The sequence below is a fragment of the Coenobita brevimanus genome, chromosome 24 (genome assembly GCF_032717465.1).
Source record: "Coenobita brevimanus isolate Jiangsu-jjx chromosome 24, ASM3271746v2, whole genome shotgun sequence".
Lineage (NCBI taxonomy): Eukaryota > Metazoa > Arthropoda > Malacostraca > Decapoda > Coenobitidae > Coenobita > Coenobita brevimanus.
In genome coordinates, this window is record NC_136977.1 from 6,961,576 (window position 1) to 6,986,145 (window position 24,570).

The following is a 24,570-nucleotide window of genomic DNA, read 5'->3' on the forward strand; positions in this document are numbered from 1 at the left end:
TACAGCATTATACTCCTAACACATGCTGCATACAAAGACCCCTTAGAACGTAGGGAGAGTCCTGTCAATGTCAGGAGAGGCAACAGCTCCCTGAATTTCTTCCAACCACTTCTCACCCTAGCTACAGAGCTAGCTCCAGCCCCACCTCCTGCACACAACATGTCTTCCAAATAACAAAATGCTTCCACACACTCAAGAGATTCACCAGCAATTTGAATCCTTTCATGCCTGACAAATCTCCACCTGCTCTCCCCGACACGCCGTACACATAAAATCAGCATTATCTCACATTCTACCTCTGCTACCACTACATCTCTTGTGCACCCATTTATCACAAACACTGCACAAGATGGAATTACTTCCCACACCCTTGTGGCAAACTGCACTTGGCCACTCTCCCTCATCTTTGACAGTACCACCACCAACCCTAGATATCATCAGTTTTGTTTTATCTGCATTTACCCTTAAGCCCTTGTGCCCCATACCATCTCTCCACTTCCTAAATCTTTCCTCCGCCTCCCTTTCGTTCTCTGCAATCAACACCAAATCATCGGCATACAACATCTCCCACGGGAGTCCGTTTCTGAAGTCACGTGAAAGGGCTTCAAGTAGCATGATAAACAACATGGGACTCAAAACTGACCCCTGATGAGGTGTCTGGCAGTAGATAGATAGATAGATAAATGAAGGACTGGGAGTAACGGTTAACTCTTGCATTAGAGAGTTGGACAGAAAAGGGATGAGAGTTTGTTGCTAGATGGGTGCTACACACCCGTCGTAGAGGTGGAGGGATGCAAGCAGACAGTTCAGAGGAGCAGTGACCATTGAAGCAGCGATAGAGAAGAGATAAAGAGGCAACAGTGCAGCGAAGAGACAGTTTGAAGGGAGACAGTAAGAGGAGGAGAGTTGATGAGACGAATAGCCTTTGACTCCACCCTATTAAGAAGAGCTGTATGTGGTAAGCCTCCCCACACAAGACTTGTACTCTAAACGGTCGAATAAAACCCGTGTATAAAGTCAACAACTGTGCAGGGGTAAAGAAGGCACGGAGTCAGCTTAGCACACCTAATCTCTTGGAAGCAGATTTTTACAAGAGATACAATATGATCTTTCAAAGATAAGTCCCATGTGAATGAAACCCCAAGCATGTTCAAGGATGATGCAGGATTGAGCTGGATATTATTAAACATTGGTGAGTACTCCTGTGGAAGATTTTGTCATGTTGTTAGGTGTAAAAACTGTCTTTGATGCATTAAAAACAACAAGATTAATTTTACCTGTCAGAGATACGAGGCAAGTCAGACATTAGGTGTGCCATAGCCTCATCCCTTGTTTGTTGAAGTAACTGCTGAGATGGACGTTGCAGAAACTGTATGGAAAGGTGAAGGGTGGAATCATCAGCGTACGAGTGGATAGGATTAGATGTACAGCTTAGAAGATCATTGACGAATAAAAGGAAGAGAGTTGGTGATAGGACAGAGCCCTGAGGAACACCACTGTTAATAGATCTAGGAGAAGAATGATGGCCATCTACAACAGCAGCTATAGAACAACAAGAAAGGAAGCTATAGACGAAGGCACAGATAGGAGGATAGAAACCGTAAGAGGGCAGTTTGGAAATTAATGATTTATGCCAGTCTTGGTTGAAAGCCTTTGATATGTCAAGTGCAGTGGCAAAGCTTTCATCAAAGTCCCGAAAGGAGGGTGACCAAGAGTCTGAAAGGTAGGTGAGAAGATCGCCAGTGAAGCGTCCCTGACAGAACCCACACTGATGATCAGAAAGAAGGTTGTGATAGGAAAGATGCTTTAAAATTCTTCTGTTAAGAATAGACTCAAAAACTTTTGAGAGACAGGATGTTATTAAAGCAATTGGATGATAGAGGGTTGGGAATCGTCACCCTTCTTTGGGACTGGCTGAATGAGAGTAAACTTCCAGCAAGAAGGAAAGGTACAAGTTGAAAGACAATGACGAAAGAGTTTACCTAGGCATTGCGTAAGAATACCGAATCGGAGCGAAATTACTGAAACGGAGCAAGATTTCCGAATCGGAGCTAGACTTTGAAACGGGTGGGGCTGTAACTACATGTATTTAGATCCTGTGTCTTTTTAACTTGTTTATATGTGAACTTGTTTGCATTGGGATTCATTTCCCATTATTTATCGTCATGGGGCTTTAACAGGCTGACCAGATTTAGCCTTTTCAGGCAAAATTTAGCTGTTTTTGGTTGATTTTCCCTGATCCAACCTTAATTTGAGCCTCTTGGAAATTTTAGTCATTTTTTAGCTGTATTCAGAGAAAATTGGCATTTTATATTTTATATATATAGTAATCACTCTAATATCCGGACGCCCAATATCCGAACATCCCCACTAACCGGACATAATCGTCCCGGGATCCAATATTCCCAAAATGGTCCGGGAAACCCCCCCCTCCCCCCCCAAAAAAAAAAAAAAAAAAAAAAAGAAAGAAAGAAAGAATTTTTCCGCCCGTAATTTGAACTTGCCGCGCATGGCGCGGAAGAGCATTGTTGTGGCGCGTCATTCCTCCGATGTACGATAGAGCGCCACTGCATCCTCCCCACTTTCCGCCTGTCTCTCGCTGCGAGTGCACGCTCGTCGTTATGGCTGCCCACGTGATCGCTTTTGTGGTGGTGCCTTACCTGCTGCAGGCACTCCTGCTGCTCTTGGGCCTCCTCTTAGTGTGTGTGATGATGTCCCCGCCACCTGAGAAAAGGAAGAGAGTGGTGTTGACTCTGGAGAAGAAACGGGAGATATTGGAGAAAGTAGATGCGGGGTGGTCTTCTTCCCGCATTCTCCGCGAGTTTAACCTGGCCTGGTCTACTTTGTTCGATATTAAGGGATCCCGAGACAAACTCATGCAGTACACGGCTGACTTCTCGTCGAGAAGCAAATGCAACGTGGAGAGGAAGGTTATGTTTACCCCCAGGTTTGCAGAAATCGACCGATCCACGTTGATTTGTTATCGACAACAACATGCTGCTGGTGTGATGATACGTGGAACGGAGCTGAAGGCTGCTGCTGAGAAGTTGGCCAGGCTTCACGATGCCCTAGACTTCAAGGCATCCGAGGGTTGGCTCTTTGCGTTCAAGTTACGGCATGGCCTTACCAACTGTAAAGCTCATGGCAAAGCATTGGACGCTAACGAGGATGGAGTTGACGAGTTTCAGCACAAGGTGAAGGGCTTGATCGACAGGGAGGGCCTCACTCTCGGTCAAGTCTACAACGCAGACGAAACTGGCCTATTCTATTGCTCGTTGCCAACGAACACTCTAGCCGAGGAGACGGAGAAGTGTGTACCTGGCCGCAAGCTCTCCAAGGAACGGATATCTGCTTTGTGTTGTGCCAATGCTAACGGCATGCACCGGCTTAAGCCCGTTGTTGTTGGCTGCGCAAAGCAGCCTCGGTGCCTTCGTGGGGTGATGGATGTCCTTCATGTCGTCTGGTACTGTTCTTTGAAGGCATGGTTTACAGCTGTGATCTTCAAAGACTGGTTCCACCGCCACTTCGTCAAGGAGGTCATCCATTATCAGACGAAGACACTGGGAATCCGTGCGACCAGGTAAAGGCCCTCCTTCTCCTCGACAATGCACCTGCCCACCCGTGCGACAAGGACTTGGTTGCTGAAAATGGCCGTATTAGGTGCATGTTTCTGCCACCTAATACGACTGCTCTCATCCAACCAATGGACCAAGGAGTGGTCGTTGGAACAAAGTGCCTATACCGTCGGAAGTTCCTGGACGAGGTGATGGTTGTTCTTGAGGACGAGGACGAGCGCAGGGAGGGACGGGACACAGGAGGCAAGCGGACTTTGGAAAACCTTCGCTGCTACAACATCAAGTCTGCGCTGTACAACTGGGCTAGTGCATGGAAGGAAGTCCCTGTGAAGACTCTGGAAAATGGTTGGTCTCGTCTGCTTCTTGGAACGGATGTGGAGTACGATTTTCTAGGCTTTGACGTGGATGACTTCCATGCATGGCTACGTACGCACGGCGACGATGTTGATGTGGATGATGTTCGTGAGTGGTTGGATGACAACGAGGGCGATCTTGGGTATCAGACGTTGTCTGATATCGTGATTGCGTCTTCAGTTGCAGGTGTCAGTACTGAACTTGAAGATTCCGACGCTGAAGGCGACGATGATGCGGACTCCTCTCAGCAGGACACTACTCCAGCCATCCCCAAGCTGAGCGCACACTGGGAACATCTAGAGTTCGTCGTAGACTACCTGGAACACTCGGACTGCGACAGGGAGATGGGGCCCTTAGGACTCGTGGAGGAAGTGTGTGCTTTCAGGCAGCGCATCATCAGTCGTCAGAATCGTCGGTCATTGCGCCAATCAATGATTGACAGTTTTTTCAGGCCCGTGACCCCTGCTGTGCCCAGCCCTGGCTCCACTCCGTTGCCTCCCCAAGACAGGCCCTCATGCTCTGAGCCACAGCCCAGCACATCAGCCACGGTGGAGTCACCGCTCGACGTGAGTTTGCGGCTGTCTTCAGAGTCGTCTGCAGTGGGTACACCATCACCACGACCCAGCGATGCACCCCTAGGTCACCTGCCAGTGATACTCTCGGACTCTGACAGTGAATAAACAGCAAGAACTTCTCCACTAGACCACACGGGAATTTAGAGTGTTGTGCAGTGAAAAAAACAGTGTGTTGTGTTAAGGATTTACAGTTGTGAGAGAAAAGACTCAGTTGAAACAAAATTTAACATAAATAGACTTGTTTGTTTTGGCTTTGGAAAATTATTAGAAGAATGGGAAAAGTTAAAGTGCAACACTTAGTAAGTTACAATGGAGCATTAGTTAGACAAGGGTGCACAGTGTGAAGAGAACGGACTTCTGTGTGCGATTGACTATGTTCAGTGCAAGCCTTCAGGAACAGTGTACTGCAATTGCTTCAGGAAATCCTTCTTACTGTCAGAGTCCGAGAGGAGGCGGTTATTCATCGAGGTGGCCATGGACTTGCTGTAAGTAGGCAGAATGTTTTATACTGTACTTTTTTCCATACTGTACTTACCTCATTTCACTCTTTAATATCCTTTATTGGTGTGAATAGGGTGTTAGGAGCTATGCATGTGCAGTAGGAAGGTGTTTTTCTGAATTAGGGTAGGTTAGGGTCCATAAGTACCAGTCCAGGAGCCAGTCACCAGAGTGTTTATTATTGTATGAACCTACTTCTAAACCCTCATTTTATGTTTCTTTTGCATTTATTTCGGTCATTTATGTGCCTTATTGGTGTGATTTGGGTCTTAAATAGGTGCTATACATAACCAGAGGTGTTTCTCTGAGTTAGGGTCCATAAGTACAAGTTCATAAGCTGGGGCCCAATATCCGGACAGGACCACTATCTGGACCTACCAATGGCTCTGTTATGTCGGATATTGGAGTGATTACTGTATATATATATATATATACAGTATATATATATATATATATATATATATATATATATATATATATAAAATAGTGAAATGGCGGGGGACAGGGCGACACACACACACATATATATATATATATATATATATATATATATTTAATTATGCACATGACTAGCGCAGAAGGTGAAAAACATGGTCAGAGTAAGGAAGTGATTTCACACTCAGGTGTGAAAAGTCTGAGATTCCCCAGAGGGCTTAACCCTAATCCTTCATTGACCTCTAATCCCTAAATCACCTGCCATCTCCTAGGAGCATGCCTAATTCTTCCAACCTGTCACAGAACTTGGGATACAGTGGGTCAAGGGGTCATGGCCATGGGTAACAATAATAATAATAATAATAATAATAATAATAATATTGATGATGATAATGGTACTACTACCACTACTACTGCCGCCGCCGCTGCTGCTGCTGCTGCTGCTGCTACTACTAATATTATTATTATTATTATTATTGATGATGATAATAATTATTCATCATTCATTCATTCATTGCCAGACGCCATGTATCCCAAACGAGGTGGCCAACGGCTTAGAGTTAATTGTTTTACAGGGAGGAGCACTAATCCTCCACCAACCCCACTTGACACGTAGGGATGCCAACAGCATCTGGTGTTCCCAGGCGGTTTATAATAATAATAATAAGGAAGGTAGAGTCCCGGAGGATTGGAAGTCAGGTATAATTATTCCCTTGTACAAAGGAAAAGGGGAAAAAGAAGTGTGTGGTAATCATAGGGGCATTTGTCTTCTTAGTATAATAGGAAAAGTGTATAGTAAGATACTTATTGACAGTTAGAGAAAGAACAGAGGAATTAGTTGGAGAAGAACAGGGAGGCTTTAGGAAGGGAAGAGGTTGTCTAGATCAGATAATCATTCTTAGACCTTTAGTGGGAAAGTTTCTAGAGGAGGGAAAAAAGATGTATTCGGCTTTCATGGATTTGGAGAAAGTTTATGACGGGGTGGATAGACAAGGATTGTGGAAAGTATTAAGAATATATGGAGTAGATGGGAAGTTGTTGAATGCTGTGAAGAGTATGTATAATGGTGCTAAGGCTGCAGTGTGTGTGGATGGTGAACTAAGTGAATTTTTCTCTTTGAAGGTTGGGTTGAAACAGGGATGTGTCATGTCTCCATGGTTGTTCAATCTGTACATGGATGGGGTAATAAAAGAGGTACAAGGTAGGGTAGTGGATGTTGGAGTGTCCCTGGTGAGAGAGGATAGTGTTTGGAAACTCCCTGTACTGTTGTTTGCAGATGATACTGTGTTGTTGAGTGAAGATGAAGGGGTGCTGCAAGGCTTGGTGGATGAGTTTGGGAGAGTGTGTAAGAAACGGAATCTAAAGGTGAATGTAGGGAAGAGTAAAGTGATGGTCTTTGAGAGAGGTGAAGTCAGTGAATGTACAGTGAGGTTGGGTGGTGAGGAATTGAAAAATGTGAGTATGGTTAAGTACTTGGGTAGTGTGATGAGTAAGGATGGAGGTTTGGAGGGTGAAGTGCTTGAAAGGGTACAGCAGGGAAGAAAGGTTGCTGGTTCTTTGAAAGCAGTGATAAGAAACAGGGAAGTGAATGGAAGTGAAAAAGTCACTACATGACAGTATTGTGATACCAACTCTAACGTATGGAAGTGAAGCTTGGACATTGTTGGAAGGACACAAGTCAAGAGTGAGAGCAGTGGAAATGAGTTATTTAAGAGGAGCCTGTGGAGTCACATGGAGAGCCAGGCTGACAAATGAGGATATAAAGGAACGTTGTGGTGTGGATGTGGATGTGATAGGAAGCGTTATGAGGAACACACTGAGGTGGTTTGGTCATGTGGAGAGGATGGAGGGTGAAAGATTGACGAAGAGAGTATATGTGAGTGAGGTGGAGGGAGGGGGAGGCCGAGGATGAGATGGAGGGATGGGGTGGAGAGGTATCAGAGAGGGGGGTGTGAGTTGGGAGCAGGGCAGTGAAATGGCGGGGGACAGGGCAACGTGGAGGCGATTTGTTTGTGGCCACCCCAAACGGGATTGAGGCGTCTGGCAATAGATAGATAGATAGATTATTATTATTATTATTATTATTATTATTATTATTATTATTATTATCATTATTATTATTATATAAAAGTACAGTAGATAAGAACTGACAGGTGTTTGTATAATGAAACCGAGTTGGCTAAAAATGTGTGAGAAATCACCGAATAAGAAACTGCAGTGCTGAAATGTTGCCAGATATGATCGCAAGGAAGGGAAGAAAAGAAGAAAAATAACTGAAATTAAAATTTATTACAATTTAATGTACATTATTGGATGCAGTTGAAGTGCGTGTTGTATATATATCTCCAAATCTCGTTGATCAGTGCTCACTGATGAAAAACTCCGAATTTCAAACTTACCTATATCCCAGACTCCGTGATTGAAAGTACAAGCCCAAATATGCGACGAATTGACTGAAATCCAACCTGTTAAAGTCATTACATGATAAGAAAGATATCTGATTGATATTTCATAACAAAAAACAAACAACAAATGGCACTAGTAGCTCCGATTTGGAAATCTTGCTCTGATTCGGAATTCTTATGTACCCTTTATCTAGGCAGGGTGTAAGCACAGAAGCACAGTTCTTGGGGACAGCAGGAGGGACTCCATCAGGACCATATGCCTTGTTAGTATTGAGGTCCAGTGATGGCAGAAAATACATCAGCTGAAGAAATTTTAATGTCAGCCATGAGGAAGGCAGAGGGGGAAAGTGATGGAGGAACAGCACCGGAATCATCTAAGGTGGAATTGTAGGAGAAAGTCTGAGCAAAGAGATCTGCTTTATCAGTAGAAGAAATAGCTACAGAACCATCAAAGTAGAAAAGAGGAGGGAAGGATGATGAGGTAAAGTTGTTAGAAAGGTTTTGGCAAGGTGCCAGAAGGAGCGGGAAGAATTCGAGTTGGAGAGTTGAGAGCATTTAGTCATCGTCATCATCATCATCCGGACCTCCTTTCCCACCCAAGGGCAGGGTGAGGAGTAGCAATGTCCAGACAGCCCAAAATTGCCCAGTCCAATGGGCCATGCTTCCATTCACTCATCATTCAAGCCCCCGGAATCGTGGCTCTATCTAAGACACCAAAAACATTCACCACGTTCTGAAGCTTCACATAATGGTGTCCGACAGAGTCAATCCAGACACTGCCACGTTAAAAAGGGGTGCCAAAAATCCCTGATCATGCACATCTCCTCACAAAATCCATCCAGTCAGTTCCCTAGCCTCACCGAGTTGCAAACCTCTCTTCCTCACACATTCATCCACCATATCTCTCCACCTTCTCCTTGGCCTACCTCGCCTTCTCCCTCCTTCGAATTCACTCAAATATACCTTCTTTATCACTCTATTGTTATCCATTCTCTCCACATGACCATACCATCTCAGTACACTCTCTTCAATATCAGGTGGTTCACCTTGACTTAAGGATTCCTTGAATATTAAATATGTTGGTCTACTTAACTCTTTTGCACATTCTTGTAGCACCCAATCTGAAATTTCATAAGGACCATTTGCTTTTGCTTTTTGTGTGTGTGTGTGTGGGGGGGGGGCAGCCAGCTGATCAAGTGTAAATAGACCATTTCACATCCAGTAATTTTAGCCGTGTTGAATTGTAACCATTCGTTTTAGCTAAATCTTATGTACATCTTAAAAATATACAGTATATATATTTTCTTTATTCTGGGTGAGGTGACCATGCATCTACAGTACTTCGTCAAGCGATGGTACTTTGGGGTGGGGAAGGGGATGACCACATATGGGAACTGACTTCTGGGATTTACCCATGCAAATCCTCACCCCTACTCACACCCCCCACCCCACGTTTACTGAGTCGGGGTTTATCATTCTGCACAGAGCCTGCAAATTAGGCCCATACAAATTGAGGGTTTAATGTACTAAAGAAGATTGTAAAACTCATAGAGGGATTAGCTTATTAGGTGTGTCAGGGTAGGTGTATAATAGGGTACTTTATGCAGAGCATGAGAGAATATAATGTAGTTGAAGAACAAACTCACTCGATGTAGTGCTGCTCTTGGTTGTCTGCCCTTTTCCTCTCCTCCAACCTTCATTCCCTCCTTCCTCCTCTATCTTTCCTTCATGCTTTCTATTTCTTTCTGCCTGTGGGTGACCCTACACTGAGTGACACGCCAAATGGTGTCCTGTACAAGAAACCATTTACCATGCTGGGTGGTAACCATATAACCAAATTTTGGTGCTTGTTGGTTTAATGGGTAATTATGGCACTCCAGTCAGATTGAGCCAGTGAAGGTTTATATCCCAGGAGTGGTTGGGGTTTGTTGCTCACATAATGTCACTCAGGGATGAGTGAGGCTGGTCACTCTCATCTTAAAAGTCAGGACCAACTTGCCTAACCCCGGGCTCCTGCACTCCTTATGGGGCAGTGGAGGATTGGATGATGATGATGATGAAGAACAGAGTAGGCTTAGAAAGGGTAGGAGTATAGAGATCAAATATTTAAAATGAGAACATTATTTGAGAAATGTATTGCAAAGAATAAGAGGATGTATGTTGCATATAATGGACCTGAGGAAGACTTATGAATGGGTGGATTTGAAGGTTTATTGAGCATCATAAGCATATTTGGCATAGAAGGGAGTTTGTTGAGACCCACAAAATGCTTTTATAAGGTTAGTAGTTCCTGAGTGAAATTGAGGAAGAAGTTTATTTATTTTATTATTAGTGTAGTTGTAAGACAGGGATTTGGTAGGTTGCATTGGTTGTTCACCATTTTCCCATGATGATGCCAGAATATCCAGTTGGCTCCACTGCCTTGTTTTACAAATGTCCCTCAGGGTCTTATACTTCCCTAGAAAGAAGGATGGTGGTCTGTAGAAAAGTGATAAGTGTAGCCTGCAGTTGCCTGGGTGGTTTGGGATCACAGCAGCAGCAGCACGATTCCTTTTTTCTGTAGCGCCTATCTCTTCTTCTTCCTCCTCCAGATATGAAGCAGGAGGAAGGTTATGAGCTGCTGAAGAAGTGCATTGCTGAGGTGAAGCGCAGGTTCATCATCAACTTACCCAAATTCCGAGTCCGAATGGTTTCTCGAGAAGGCATTAAGGACCTACCCCACATTGTTGCGGAGGGGGAAGCAGCTTAGAAGATGTATTAGTGCTTTCTTAAAGAAATAATATAGGAATTCACAGCCAAAGCTGTTTTGTTTTATTTACATGTTTGTTTCATGATGACTCGTTTTCATACAGGTACAGTATTTTGTATATTTCTCATTTAGCATCTAATTGTCATATCTAATTTTTTATTGAGGCAAATGATATATTGCAACTGTATTTTCAATATATATTCCATTTTTGGTGTATATGGATATAATTATTGGATTTTTTTTTTTACTGTATTTTTTGCTTAAAATCTAAACCAATGCCTATACAGTAGCTAAGATTTAAGCTTTGTTGCTTACCCAGGATATTCAGATGCATCATATTTGAAAGAGATTGATTCGTTAATTGCATTACTGTATTCACAAAAAGTGTGGTAATAGTAATTTCAAGACAAATGTGATGCATTTTTGACACTTCAGTAAAAAGAAAATTTTTGTGAATCATCTTTCTAATTTCCCCATTCGTAGCATCTTTCAACTGTGAGTGTGCAAGCAAATGCATGAGTGAATGTGTAGGTAACAGTGTGAACTATATATGTGTACGATTTGGGGTATAAAAGAGTGACTGAGATTGTAAGTGTAAATGTGTGATAGTCTGAGAGGAAGATTGAGAATCATCATCATCATCATCATCATCATCATCATCATCATCATCATCATCATCCGGACCTCCTTTCCCACCCTAGGGCAGGTTGAGTAGTAGTAACGTCCAGACAGCCCAAATTTTCCTAATCCAATGGACCACACTTTCATTCACTCACCATTCAAGCCCACAGAATCGTGCCTCTATCAGATACGCCAAAAACATTCACCACATTCTGTAGCTTAACATAAACATATCTGATAGAGTCAATCTGGATGCTGTCCGGAAGAGTGAATGAGTGTTATGTTGGATAAAAGTTTAATGATAAATTAGTGAGTGAAAGTGAGTCACTCACACTCACCCTTCTGCACATACTTCCTCACACATTCACTCTACTTACACTCATTGACCACTTTCTTCTTTACTCACATTTTGTCTCCCTTATTTCAGAAGACCCTCCATATGTGCGAGCTCCATGTAGAAGGAATCCCTGTGTGCAGTTAAAAAAAAAAAAATGAACTTGGCTGATTGCATAGCATACTTTTCTTGTTTATCTCCCGTTCTTCCTGCACTGAAGTACAGTACAGTACACCCTCAATATAACAGACTAATTGGTACCAGACCCTTGATATTAAAGCTGATAGTTCATTAAAGCTAAACACCATGCTGTTCGGTAATTTCCCAGGTGTCATGGCTTTCACTGAACAAAGAACGCTAAATGTAGTGTCGTTCAGCTATACCTGTACTCTTGTACACAGTAACGTACAGCTAGGTCAAAATGGCTCTATTTCTCAATAAATGCACTGTTTACATATCATAGTGGTAGGTGGGGGCACTCACCATCCACTCACTCAGTGTAGTGCTGCTTTGGGTGTCTGCCCTTTCCTCTTTCATCCTTCCTTTTCTCTCTCTTTCCTTCACTCTTTCCTCTTTCTGTTGCCTATGAGTGACTTTACACTTTCTCTTCTGTCTTTCTTTTTTTTTTTCATTCTTTTCTCTTCCTTCTGCCTATGGGTAACTCTACACTGAGTGACAAGCCAAATGGTTTCCTGTACACCAGGAAACCATTTACTGCGCTGGATGGTAACCATATAACCAAATTATGGCGCCTGGTGGTTTAGTGGTTAATTAAGGTGCTCCAATTGGATTGAGCCTGTGTAGGTTTTTATCCAAGGGGTGGTTGGGGTTTATTGCTCATGTAATGCCACTCAGAGATGAGTGAGGCTGGTCACTCTCATCTTAAATCTCAGGACCAACTTGTCCAGCCCGGGGTTCCAAAGCTCCTCATGGGGCGACATAGGATTGGATCATGGATGGTTGGATGGATGCGTTATTCTTACCTTTCATGAAGTAATTGCACTGCAAGTAAAGACTGTAAGTAGGCCTTGGATAAATCTATGTTCATTTCATCACACCACGCTGGGTTGTGTTTCCCGCACATCCATTCTTATACTGAACAGAATTTGTTAAATGGCTCAGTGGGTTAGAGCGCTCCGCTCTGGCGGAAGGGTCGGAGGATCGAATCCACCCAAGGGTCATTGGTAGACATCAGGAAGGGCATCCGGTCATGAAATGCTACACTCTCCAGTCCAAAGTCCTCCACCCAGGGGCAACGCCTTAGCCCTTTGGGGATACCTGGCGTAAAATCAAATTATTATATTATTATAACATAATGTTCAGCCAGCTGAAGGTGGTTGTTAAAACTGAAATTCATTACAAGAGGGTTTGGTACGTTGAGGGTATACTGTATATCCATCCTTCCATCATCCAATCCTATGTTCTCCCCCTGAGGAGCATAAGAGCCTGGGTCTAGGCAAGCTGGTCCTGACATTGAAGATGAAAGTGACCAACCTCACTCGTCCCTGAGTGGCATTACGTGAGCAAAAAAAAACAACCATCCCTCGGAGCCCTGCCCAGGCTCAAGCTGACTGGAGCGCCTTAATTACTCACTAAACCACCAGGTGCCATAATTTGGTTATATGGTTACCACCCAGTGTAGTAAATGGTTCTGTGGTGTTCAGGAAGCCATTTGGCTTGCCGCTCAGTGTAGAGTTACCCATAAACAGAAGGAAGACAGGAAAGGGGAGACACCCAAAGCAGCATTACATCGAGTGAGTGGATGGTGGGCGCCCCCACCTACCACCCACTGTATATGCCTTAATGAAAAATATCTGATCCACATTTTCCCTGTTGCTTCTGTAACTGCTGTGTTTCTCACTAATCAAATATTCCTACATATTCCATACCTTTATTAGAATTCTTAGTACAGCAGGCTCATAATTTTTATTTTCACATCAACCACCTTCAATACAAAGGCACAGTTACAACATTCTTCCACTCTTCAGGTACACATCAAATGTTGTCAGATATTAAAGGTACTCTATACTGGTAATATCAAAGTAATGTATAGACAGGGACCACTCCACAACCAAAGGAAGCTCTGGGAACCATTTCAATTGTCCTTGGCATCTGGGTGACTGCTGGTGCATTAGAGATGTAGAATTTGAGGTTTTCAAGGAACTAGTTTGCACTAGGCAGTATAATTGTGTGATCATATTAGCCCAGGAGTTGCTTACCTATGGTCAACAGAACTGCTCAACCAAGTGGGACCGGGGTTAAGCAACAACAACTAGTCTGGCATGCATTTGAAAGTTCACTGGTTTCAGAGTCCATAAAGTCCCACAGATTCCATATAGTGGGACTGTGCAAGTCAGCAACATTGCTGGTACACTCTGAAGCACTTTTATCAGACATCAACAATCGAAGTTAGCTTTTTTAGGGTTCCAGATGTAGCAATATATCTTGCGTAAGGCATGTGATTGTGGCAGACATGAGGTAATGAAGAGAGGCGATCAGTATATTAGTAAGAGCGAGGGAAAAGGAAGATTGGAAGAGTGGGGGAGGTATGTGAGGATGAAGTAGCCGAGACTTATGTTAATGGTCATCTGCTGTTGGAGGTTCTAAGGAGGGAATGAGATGATTATGATTATTATCTTGACTGTCAGGTTTTCTTCGCACCTGTTTGAACAGTAATCATCAGAGGGTCAGTGCTGTTGTACCTACTGTGACAAGTGAGGTTAGGAGAGTGGAATATTCAGAAAGCTTAAGGGTGTGACAAATTACATTACTACTGGAGAGGCAATAGCGCCAGGTCTACATCTCATCTATAGGCAAAAACACGTGCAATGATTCACCACAGACTTCCTGCTATAAATATGACCTCACCAGCTACAATTGTGATTGTCTCTACATTACTCTGTCTCATAAGAAGTGGGATAAGGTGAATTAGATAATTTCTTGTATGAGTTTAAGCAAGTATCCAATGAAGTTTTCATAGTAACTGAAAATAGTTTTTTCAGTGAATGAGATTTATCATAATTACCCCAGCACTCCTCCTTGTTCACCCCAGATAATAAGAGATTTATCATAGTTACCCCACCACTCCTTGTTCACATTTTTTGTGGGCTGAATACAACTACAGAAAACATTTCTTGTGGCACTTGTTGTTGCTTGCCTGAACAAGAGTGTTTATAGTTGCAGGTCTAACTTCACGCACGCCACAAAGCTAGTCAGGAGACGGCGTGTGCTGGGCAATCCGCAGGTCCTGTCCTACCCCCTTACTATTTTTTAATCAGCCCATACCCCACTGACCGGGCTAATCATATCATGGGGCTAATGTATGGCTCGGCCTGCACTATAGGTGCAGGGAATCTGTAAACGAACGAACTTCATTAAGTTCATTTTATCAAGTGACCAGCTACCCTGGGGTTACTTTAAAGGTGCCCTTGAAGCACTGAAGCATTTGAGATATGGAATCCGAAGAAGTTTGGGATGGTATTAGTGATGAAGATTTACTGGCAGTTGACCTGGGTAATTACATTTGTTAGTACTGTATTGTATTGTAGTGATAGATGGTGGGGACTGTTGTCCTGTCAGTTGATATAGTGCTGCTTACTTCTTCATAAGGTGACTCGGTAATCCTAGTAGCTGTGGTAATCCAGGAAAAATAACATGTAAAAGACTCATTTCAATAGTGTTACATCACCCCCCCCCACCTCCACAGGCTCCAACAACAGTAGTTAAGTATAGGAAGGACGTTGCCCAGTGAGTTGTTCTTTCCATGATCAGCCTTTCGGTGAACAGCACACAAGATCAACACAGGCATTGTAAGTCAGTGCTGGCTTCGTAAGTTCACTGCCTTTATTTTCCAAATAATTACACTAAATACTTGCCAACTTCACTGTTTTCATAAGTATCAGAGCTATACAGTCATCACTAACTGCAGTTACACTTAATCTTACCAACAACACTTCACTGTTTTCACAAGTTCCAGAGATGTACAGTCTTCACTAACTGCAATTACTCTTAATGCTTGCCAACAACACTTCACTGTTTTCACAAGTACAGGAGATATACAGTCTTCATTAACTGCACTGACACTGAACCACACTTAGAAGTGAACTGAAACTTCCCTAGTCCCTTCCCCATCCCTGTACTGTATAGCCTTGCATTACTCTCGAAACTTCCGGTTTACTCAAACACCTACAGTTACCAAATCAGAGACGTCCAAAACATGCCAGAGTTATCTTACACTGCATAACACTCTAAATTATTTAGCTTACAGACTGAGATAAAAGTACGTAATTTAACAAACAGTCACATATATAAAACATTACAGTATAGAGAAAAATAGCACAAAAATCAATGTACAACTTACAAAATAACTACACTCACAAACAGCAGGCTAACTGGCAACTCTGACACGTAACTGAACTACAAGAATCATCGGGAATACTCGAGCACTATGTAACTAGCGAGTTCTGCGTCTCAACAATAGAAAAATGCAAAGGCCATGCCCGTTTGGTAAAGAATTAATGGTGACTACATGAGTGACAAACCTAATGGTTCCCGTAACCAGGGAATGATTTACAGCACTGGGTGGTAACCATATACAGTACATGTATTCAAATAATGGGGTGATGTACTGATGATGAGCTATGCCCTTGTTAAGTGGGTGGAGAGAACCAAATATAGAATTGATGGGGGAGCCAAACCTCCACACATTACAGCAAGGCATTGTGCAGAACAAGGGAACATAGGTTCACTGCCTGGGACGGCCCAGCAGAGGGTATTGCTTGCCTGGGGTTGATTGATCTGCTTGGCCAGACAGACCGAGATTACATTCTTCTGCCACAACTGGTACTGTATTGTTTATTAGCTGAGTGATCTTACCCTAATAAAGTATTGGTAGCTCTCTTCTTCTTTGCATCTCTGTACTATGACCATTTAGGCTTAAGGCTGCAGACCGGAACATTTTTAACCAACCTTCATATCGTATCAGTAACTTTAGCTCCTGGTATTTGTTTCCAGTCCTGTTACCATTTTTCCTTATCACATTTTTTATTTGCCTTAAAATGTATTTACTAATGTAGTTTCTGTGTTAGGTAGGTGAAGGAGCATTGTGGTGTGGATGTGAATGTGATAGAAAGCATTAGGAGAAATACATTGAGGTGGTTTGGCCATGTGGAGAGGATGGAGAGCGAGAGACTAATGAGGAGTGTGTATGCAAGTGAGTTGGAGGGGGAAGGGGAAGAGAGAGGCAAAGAATGGGATGGAGTGATGGAGTGGAGAGGTATATAAGAGATTGGGGTGTGAGCTGGGAGCAAGACAGTGACATGGAAGCAGTTCGTTTGTGGCCACCCCTTACATGATTGAGGTGTCTGGCAATAGATAGGTACTGTAGAGTGGTGGTGACAATCATCCACTCACTTGATGTAGTGCTGCCTACTTCATCCTTCACCTTTATCATTCTTTTTCTGTGTCTGCCCTCCACTCTTCCTATTTCTCTCATCTTGCCTGTCACTTTTTATTACTCTTCTTTCCCTTTCAGGTGGCATTACATTGAGTGACAAGCCTAATGGTTTCCTGTAAGCTAGAAAACCATTTACAACACTGAGTGGTTACCAGCCCATGCATGTTCCCTACGTGTTGACAAGTGGGTTGACAGGGTTTGTGCCGCTCCCTATAAAACAACTAACTCAAAGATAAATGACCACCCCTTATGGGATTATGGTGTCCAGCTATAGATAGATAGGTAGATTGAGGTTGTTTGTATAGAAGATACTATGCTGACAGGTGTTTGAACATAAACTACTGAATAGTGACAAGACTCATATAATTCCAGCATAGTAATAGCTTTACATTAGTGTTTGTCTGTCTATCTGTAGCCAGATGCCTCAATCCTTAAGAGAAGGCCAGAAACACATCACCTCCATGTCACCGTGCCCTTTACCAGTTGGCTGCTCTCCCTCTGGCTCACACACCCCTCTCTCATATATTGCTTCATTCAATTCCTCCACCTTGTCCATTGTTTCCTCCTCCACCTCATTCACATGCACTCCTCTAATCAGTCTCTCATTTTCATCCACATCACATCACAATGCATCTTCACTAGTAATTTGTAAGTCTGTCTCTCTGTGTAACGCCATCTGCTCCTCACAAGTAGCTCATTCCCACTGCATTCACTCTTGACTTACATCTTCCACTAAGGTCCAAGTCATTTTCATACCGGTACATCAGTGTGGGGAGTACGGTTTGTTTGTTGATACTCACTTCCTTATTCCTAAATACTGTACAGTAAAACCACGATTTACGATACCCCGAGATGTGATACCCCGGCTTAACGATGGGGGTAGAAATACCTCCATACCCCGCCCAGCGATGGCCAAACCCTGGTGTAATGATGAGTTTTTATTTTTATTTAATTTTTTTTACTGATTTTGATGATATTTTAGACAAAAATTGTGTGTTTAGGTTGATTTATTAACAATTTTTAGACTTTGATTAATGTGTTTTAACCATAGGTTGGGTGAACATTGTCATTTTGGGGTACAGTGTACCAAGTTTTATTTTTTCCAGACTTATATTTGACAATTTTCAGATTTCATATGTTGGTTTTAGTGAGTTATTTACAGGTGTTAGGCTCAGGTTACCATCTTTTCCAGCTGTTAGGCTATTTAAACTGGCAGTAAACTTGTTTTTGAGTTCATTTGGGTGGGTTTTAACTTGGTTGGGGGGGGGAAACCCAAGGCTGAAAAATGCATCTCCATTCCTTTAAATGTTAAAACTATCCCGATATACGATACCCCACCAAATGATGGGTTTTTACTTAACCAATTGCATTGTTAAACCAGGGTATACCTGTACTGCAGTCAGTGAACCAGCAACCCTCCTTCCCAACAATACCCTTTCATGCACTTTAACCTCTAAACTTCCATTCTTACTCATCACACTATTGTACCTTATACAGAAAATACAGTAATCCCTCTGCTTTCTGGACACCCACTCACATCCCCACTAACCGGACATAATCGTCCCGGGATCCAATATTCCCAAAATGGTCCGAAAACCGCAAAAAATTCGAAAAAAAAAAAAAAAAAAAATTTCCCGCCCGTAATTTGAACTTGGCGCGCGGGGCACGGGACAGCTTTGTCATGGTGCGTCATTCCTCTGATGTCCACTAGAGCGCCCCTGCATCCTCCCCACTTTCTGCTTATCTCTTGTCGTGAGTGAACGCTCGTCGTCATGGCTGCCCACGTGCTTGCTTTTGTGGTGGTGCCTTACCTGCTGCAGGCACTCCTGCTGCTCTCGTGCCTCTCCTTCGTGTGTGTGATGATGGCCCCGCCGCCTGAGAAGAGGAAGAGAGTGGTGTTGACTCTGGAGAAGAAGCAGGAGATATTGGAGAAAGTAGATGCGGGGTGGTCTTCTTCACGCATCTTCTTGAGTTTAACCTGGCCTGATCTACTTTGATATTAAGAGATCCCAATACAAACTCATGCAGTACGCGGCTGACTTCTCGTCGAAAAGCAAACACAACGTGGAGAGGAAGATGATGTTTACTCCCAAGTTTGCTGAAATCGACCACTCTACGTTGATTTGGTATCGACAGCAACGTGCTGCTGGTGTGATGGTACGTGGTATGGAGCTGAAGGCTGCTGCTGAGAAGTTCGCCAGGCTTCATGACGCCCTAGACTTCAAGGCTTCCGAGGGTTGGCTCTTCACGTTTAACCTGCCCCATCCCGACGTTTTTGGACCTTTTTTTTTTTTTTTTTTTGGCTCAAACATCCACTTTTGGTGAGAAACATCGAAAATTCATAGAGAAATCGCTCACCTGAGGTTTAAAATACCCGATTTAGGTACAAGTCCTTCCTTACCTGACTGGGTTTTCTAACAGGTTGGCACCAAAGAAAACAAGTTCTATGGGAGGGTAACTATTTTATCCACTCATAAACAGTATTTATTTATTTACTTGGTATGAATTTATATGTAGTACAAGAGTATATTGGTTTTCAAACAGTAATATAGGCATTATAAGCATTGTTTCACTCACTAACTCATCACCATTCATGACTTTTTTTTTCCCCACATTACCTAATCATCATTTCTGACTGTTTCTTTCTCTAATGCTATGTAAACATTGTCCTCCACATTGTCATCGATTGGGGAATCACTCTGGCCCTGAATGTCTTTATTGGCCAGGTCACTGGTAACAGGTGAATTGCCGAGACAGTGGCGTGCAGGGGGGGGGGGAGATGCGGTGTAAGGCATTGTTCCTGCTTGGCATCTTGTAGAAGAATAGAGGAAGGTGTCCTGTGTATACGTGCCAAAAATCACTCGCGAAAATTAAAAATTGTGCAAATTAGGGACCTTGCAATGTTGCCGCGTTAATTCATGTCGCCGGGACGGCGCGGGTTAAGTTACTACATGGCCTTACCAACCGTAAGTCTCATGGGAAAGCTTTCGACGCTAACGAGGATGGAGTTGAGGAGTTTCGGCACAAGGTGAAGGGCTTGATTGACAGGGAGGGACCTCACTCTCGGTCAAGTCTACAACGCTGATGAAACTGGTTTATTCTATCGCTCTTTGCCAATGAACACTGTAGCCGAGGAGACGGAGAAGCGTGTACCTGGCCGCAAGCTCTCCAAGCAATTGCTATCTGCTTTGTGTTGTGCCAGTGCTTACGGCATGCACCGGCTTAAGCCCGTTATTGTTGGCCGTGCAGTGCAGCCTTGGTGTCTTCGTGGGGTGATGGATTTCCTTCCTGTCGTCTGGTACCATTCTTTGAAGGCATGGTTCACAGCCCAGATCTTCATAGACTGGTTCCACCGCCATTTCGTCAAGGAGGTCATACATTACCAGACGGAGAAACTGGGAATCCCACACGACCAGGTAAAGGCCCTCCTTCTCCTCGACAATGCACCTGCCCATCCGTGCAACAAGGACTTGGTGGCTGAGAATGGCCGCATTAGGTGCATGTTTCTGCCACCTAATACTACTGCTCTCATCCAACCAATGGACCAAGGAGTGATCATGGCAACGAAGCGCCTATACCGACGGAAGTTCCTGGACGAGGTGATAGTTGTTCTCGAGGATGAGGATGAGCGCAGGGAGGGACGGGACACACGAGGACTTTGGAAAACCTTCGCTGCTACAACATCAAGTCTGCCATTTACAACTGGGCCAGTGCATGGAAGGAAATTCCTGTCAAGACTAGAAAATGGTTGGTCTCGTCTGCTTCTCGGAACGGATGCAGAGTACGATTTCCTAGGTTTCGACGTGGATGACTTCCATGCACGTCTATGTGCGCACGGCGATGATGTTGATGTGGATGAAGTGCGTAAGTGGTTGGATGACGACGAGGGCGATCCTGGGTATCAGACCCTGTCTGATATCGAGATTGCATCTTCAGTTGCAGGTGTCAGTACCCAGCTTGAAGATTCTGATGAGGACGCCGACGATGATGCGGACTCCTCTCAGCATGACACAACTCCAGCCATCCCCAAGTTGAGCGCACTCCCGGAACACCTAGAGTTTGTTCTGGACTACCTGGAACACCCGGACTGCGACAGGGAGATGGGGCCCTTGGGACTTGTGGAGGAAGTACGTGCTTTCAAGCAATGCATCATAAATTGTCAGAATCATCGTTCCTTGCTTCAATCAACGATTGACAGCTTTTTCAGGCCCGTGACCCCGGCTGTGCCCAGCCCTGGCTCCACTCCGTTGCCTCCCCGAGTCAGGCCCTCATGCTCCGAGCCACAGCCCAGCACATCAGCCACGGTGGAGTCACCTCTCGACGTGAGTTTGCGTCTATCTTCAGAGTCGTCAGCAGTGGGTACGCCATCACCATGACCCAGCGACGCACCCCTAGGTCACCTGCCAGCGATACTCTCAGACTCTGACAGTGATTAAACGGCAAGAACTTCTCCACTAGACCACACGGGAATTTAGTGTTGTGCAGTGAAAGAAAAACAGTGCATACAGTATTGTAAAGAAAGTAGAAATTTGAGTGAAAAGAAAATTTTTGGACTAAATTTAACGTAAATACACTTGTGATTTGTTTTGAAATTGGTTTTATGAGTGGAAAGACTTAAAGTGCAGAGTGCAACACTTATTAAGTTACAATGGAGCATAAGTAAGACAAAGAGTGCGCAGTGTGAAGAGAATGGACTTCTGAGTGCGAATGACTAAGTTCAGTGCAAGACATCATGAACAGTGTATTGCAAGTGCTTCAGGAAATCCTTCTTACTGTCAGAGTCTGAGAGGAGGCGATTATCCATCGAGATGGCCATGGACTTGCTGTAAGTAGGCAGAATGTTTCATACTGTACTCTACTGTATTTTCCATAGTATACTTACCTCAAACACCTCATTTCACTCTTTTATGTCCCTTATTGGTGTGAATGTTGTGTGTTAGGTGCTATGCATGTGCAGTAGGGAGGTGTTTTTCTGAGTTAGGCTAGGTTAGGGTCCATAACTACCAGTCCAGGAGCCAGGGATTTGTAAGTACCCAGTACCCAGAATGTTTAATGTTGTATGAACCTACCTCAAAAACCTCATTTTATGCTTCTTTTGCATTTATTTCAGTCTTTTATGTCCCTTATTGGTGTGATATGGGTCTTAAATAGGTGTTATGCATGTCCAGAGGGAGTTGTATAGGTGTTTTTGTGAGTTAGGGTCCATAAGTACAAGTCCAGGAGGCTGGTGCCCACTATCCGGACATGCCTATGGCTCTATTACGTCGCATAGTGGAGGGATTACTGTACTGTACACTGGCTTCGTGTCCAACATGCATTTCTTTACTACTAATCACCTTTGATATGGTAGGCACATAAAGTATTCAGTAAAAAAAGAAACTAGCTTCGTATGGAACATTTATGTCCATTAGTCTGGGAAGTCCCGGGAGGGGTGCTGCAGCCAGTAAGAACATGAATTTGCCATGACAGGTGCAACAGCCATTCAAAACATTCATTTGCATGTGACATCGATGAGCATCGGTCTCCTTGTGCTCTCTGGTGTAACACAATACCAGCATGTTGGGACAAACTACTGGAGAGCTTCCATCAAAAAATTATGAAAATTTTATGATGGGGATTATCTTTCATACTGTAATTGTAAAATTCATTTATAGCACCCAGATTCTGCAGAAACAATATTTATGTTACTAAAGAGCGCCAAGTTAGGTTTGTTGACATTTGCAGTGGTGTCCCACAGACTGAGGACAATGAATTGGTTTGGACCCAAAACTCATTTGTCCCCAAATCACTCCAGTTGCTTAAGTTTGGTTGAATTAGGTTAGAGTATAGTAGGTTGATTAGTAACGATGAACAATTAATGACAGATTGACTTTGGAGCCAAATCAATGTGCAAGTTTGACATGGTGGACAGCCACTTAGCTCGATTTGCATGTAAAACTGATGAGGTTGTGTAGCATATCTTCAAAACTATGCTTTCCTGCAACTTTTAAATCTTTCATGATGATAATTAGTTTAATAAGAAAAAAATACAGTTGTAAATTTTATGCATGGGGGCTCTTTTGCTGTTTAACCACATGGTGGATAATGCAGGTTTGTGTGTGTGTGTGTGTGTGTGTGTGTGTGTGTGTGTGTGTGTAATTCACCAGGTCGGTCAGGATCACTTGATGGTCGTGATCATCAGCTTTTACCCTCCCGGAAGGGAGCTGAGAGCTCATATAGTCCGATCTAAGGGCAAGGCTGTGACCTCCACACATGCACACACTTGTCCCCTTGCTCAAGGGGGACAATAACCACCCACTTCATCTGTGAAACTTTTTCGCAACCTGAGCGAGGCGCGAACTCCCGTCCACCAGTTGGCAAGCGAGAGCGTTACCACTGCACCAGCGAGCGGTGTGTGTGTGCTACCTGCCTTTATTTATCATCTGTCTATCTCTTCATCTACTGTATAGACAGATGCCATAATCCTGTATGGGGTGGCCATTTGTCTTTGAGATGGTTGCTTTACAGGGATGAGCACTAATCCTCCACCAACCCACTTGTTGACACGTAAGGAACACTTATGGTTTGGTTATATGGTTACCGCCCAGTGTTGTAAATCATTTTCTGGCTTACAGGGATCCATTATGCATGACACTCATTGTAAAGCCACCTGAAAAGGAGAGAAGAGTAATAAAAAACGACAAGAAAGATGGGAGAAGTAGGAAGTGAAGAGGGCAGACACAGATAAAGAATGATAAAGGTGAAGGAAGAAGTAGGCAGCACTATATCAAGTGGGTGGATGATGGTCACCATCACCTACCATCAAAATGCCACACAATAATCTTATGGTAAGTGTTTCAATACATATGTTAAATTGCATTTTTGTGTGTTTTCCTATCATTGTCTGCAACATTCTAGGGATTTTTATGCCTTGAATTAGATTCTTGTCTGATCTAGATAATTTTTGCCCTCCTGGGGGTAGGGGGGTTTTCAAGAATACTCCCCCAGTATCCCTGCTTGTCGTATGAGGCGACTGAAGGGTTGGCGGAGGGTTAGTGCCCTTCCCAGGAAAACAGCTAACTAAAAAGACGAACAAGAAGCCTCGGACAAGGACTGACCAAAAGATGACAACCAAGGACCGGACAAAGGACATGGTACGGATCGTGACGTGGAATGTAAGAGGTGTGAATGATGAGATGAAAGAGAGATTGTCCAGGTGCTTGAGGGTGCAAAAGTGGATGTATATAGAGTTACTGAAACTAATTGGAGTGGAGAGAGTGGGAGTATGGATGGGATATATATGCAGGAGTAGGTAAGAATGAGAGGGCAAAAGAAGGAGTGTGTGTTGTTGTGAGTAAAAGATGGAAGAAGAACATAAGAGAGTATGGATCAGTTGGCTCAAGGATTGTATGGGTAAGATTGAAAGTTGGAATACAAATGTGGACGATTGTGTGCGTGTACGCACCAATGCATGATCATGCAAGCAGAGTGAAAGAAGAGTTCGGGACAAATGTGGAAGTGTGCATGGAAAAGTTTGGAAGGAATGAGAGAGTGTTTTTGATCGGTGATATGAATGGTAAAGTAGGGAAT

The 24,570-nt window shown here is 43.6% G+C and overlaps 2 protein-coding genes across 6 annotated transcripts in view; both read left to right on the forward strand.

Moving 5' to 3' along the window:
• LOC145393485 (proteasome subunit beta type-2-like) overlaps positions 1-11,012 on the forward strand; it is a 41,055-nt gene extending 30,043 nt beyond the window's left edge. The window contains exon 5 of one of the 2 annotated variants that reach the window (XM_080267604.1): positions 10,434-11,011. In XM_080267604.1, the coding sequence (XP_080123730.1) occupies positions 10,434-10,591 (158 nt within the window). In that variant the 3' untranslated portion in view covers positions 10,592-11,011. Of the gene's footprint in view, positions 1-10,433 lie in introns of both variants that reach the window. The other variant, XM_080267605.1, reaches the window with a different exon arrangement.
• Positions 11,013-14,724: 3,712 nt separating this feature from the next.
• LOC145393482 (exonuclease V-like) overlaps positions 14,725-24,570 on the forward strand; it is a 53,494-nt gene continuing 43,648 nt past the window's right edge. For 3 of the 4 annotated variants that reach the window (XM_080267594.1, XM_080267596.1, XM_080267597.1), the window contains exon 1: positions 14,812-15,059. In XM_080267594.1, coding sequence (XP_080123720.1) covers positions 14,999-15,059 — 61 coding nt within the window. In that variant the 5' untranslated portion in view covers positions 14,812-14,998. Of the gene's footprint in view, positions 14,791-14,811; positions 15,060-24,570 lie in introns of those variants that run through there. The other variant, XM_080267595.1, reaches the window with a different exon arrangement.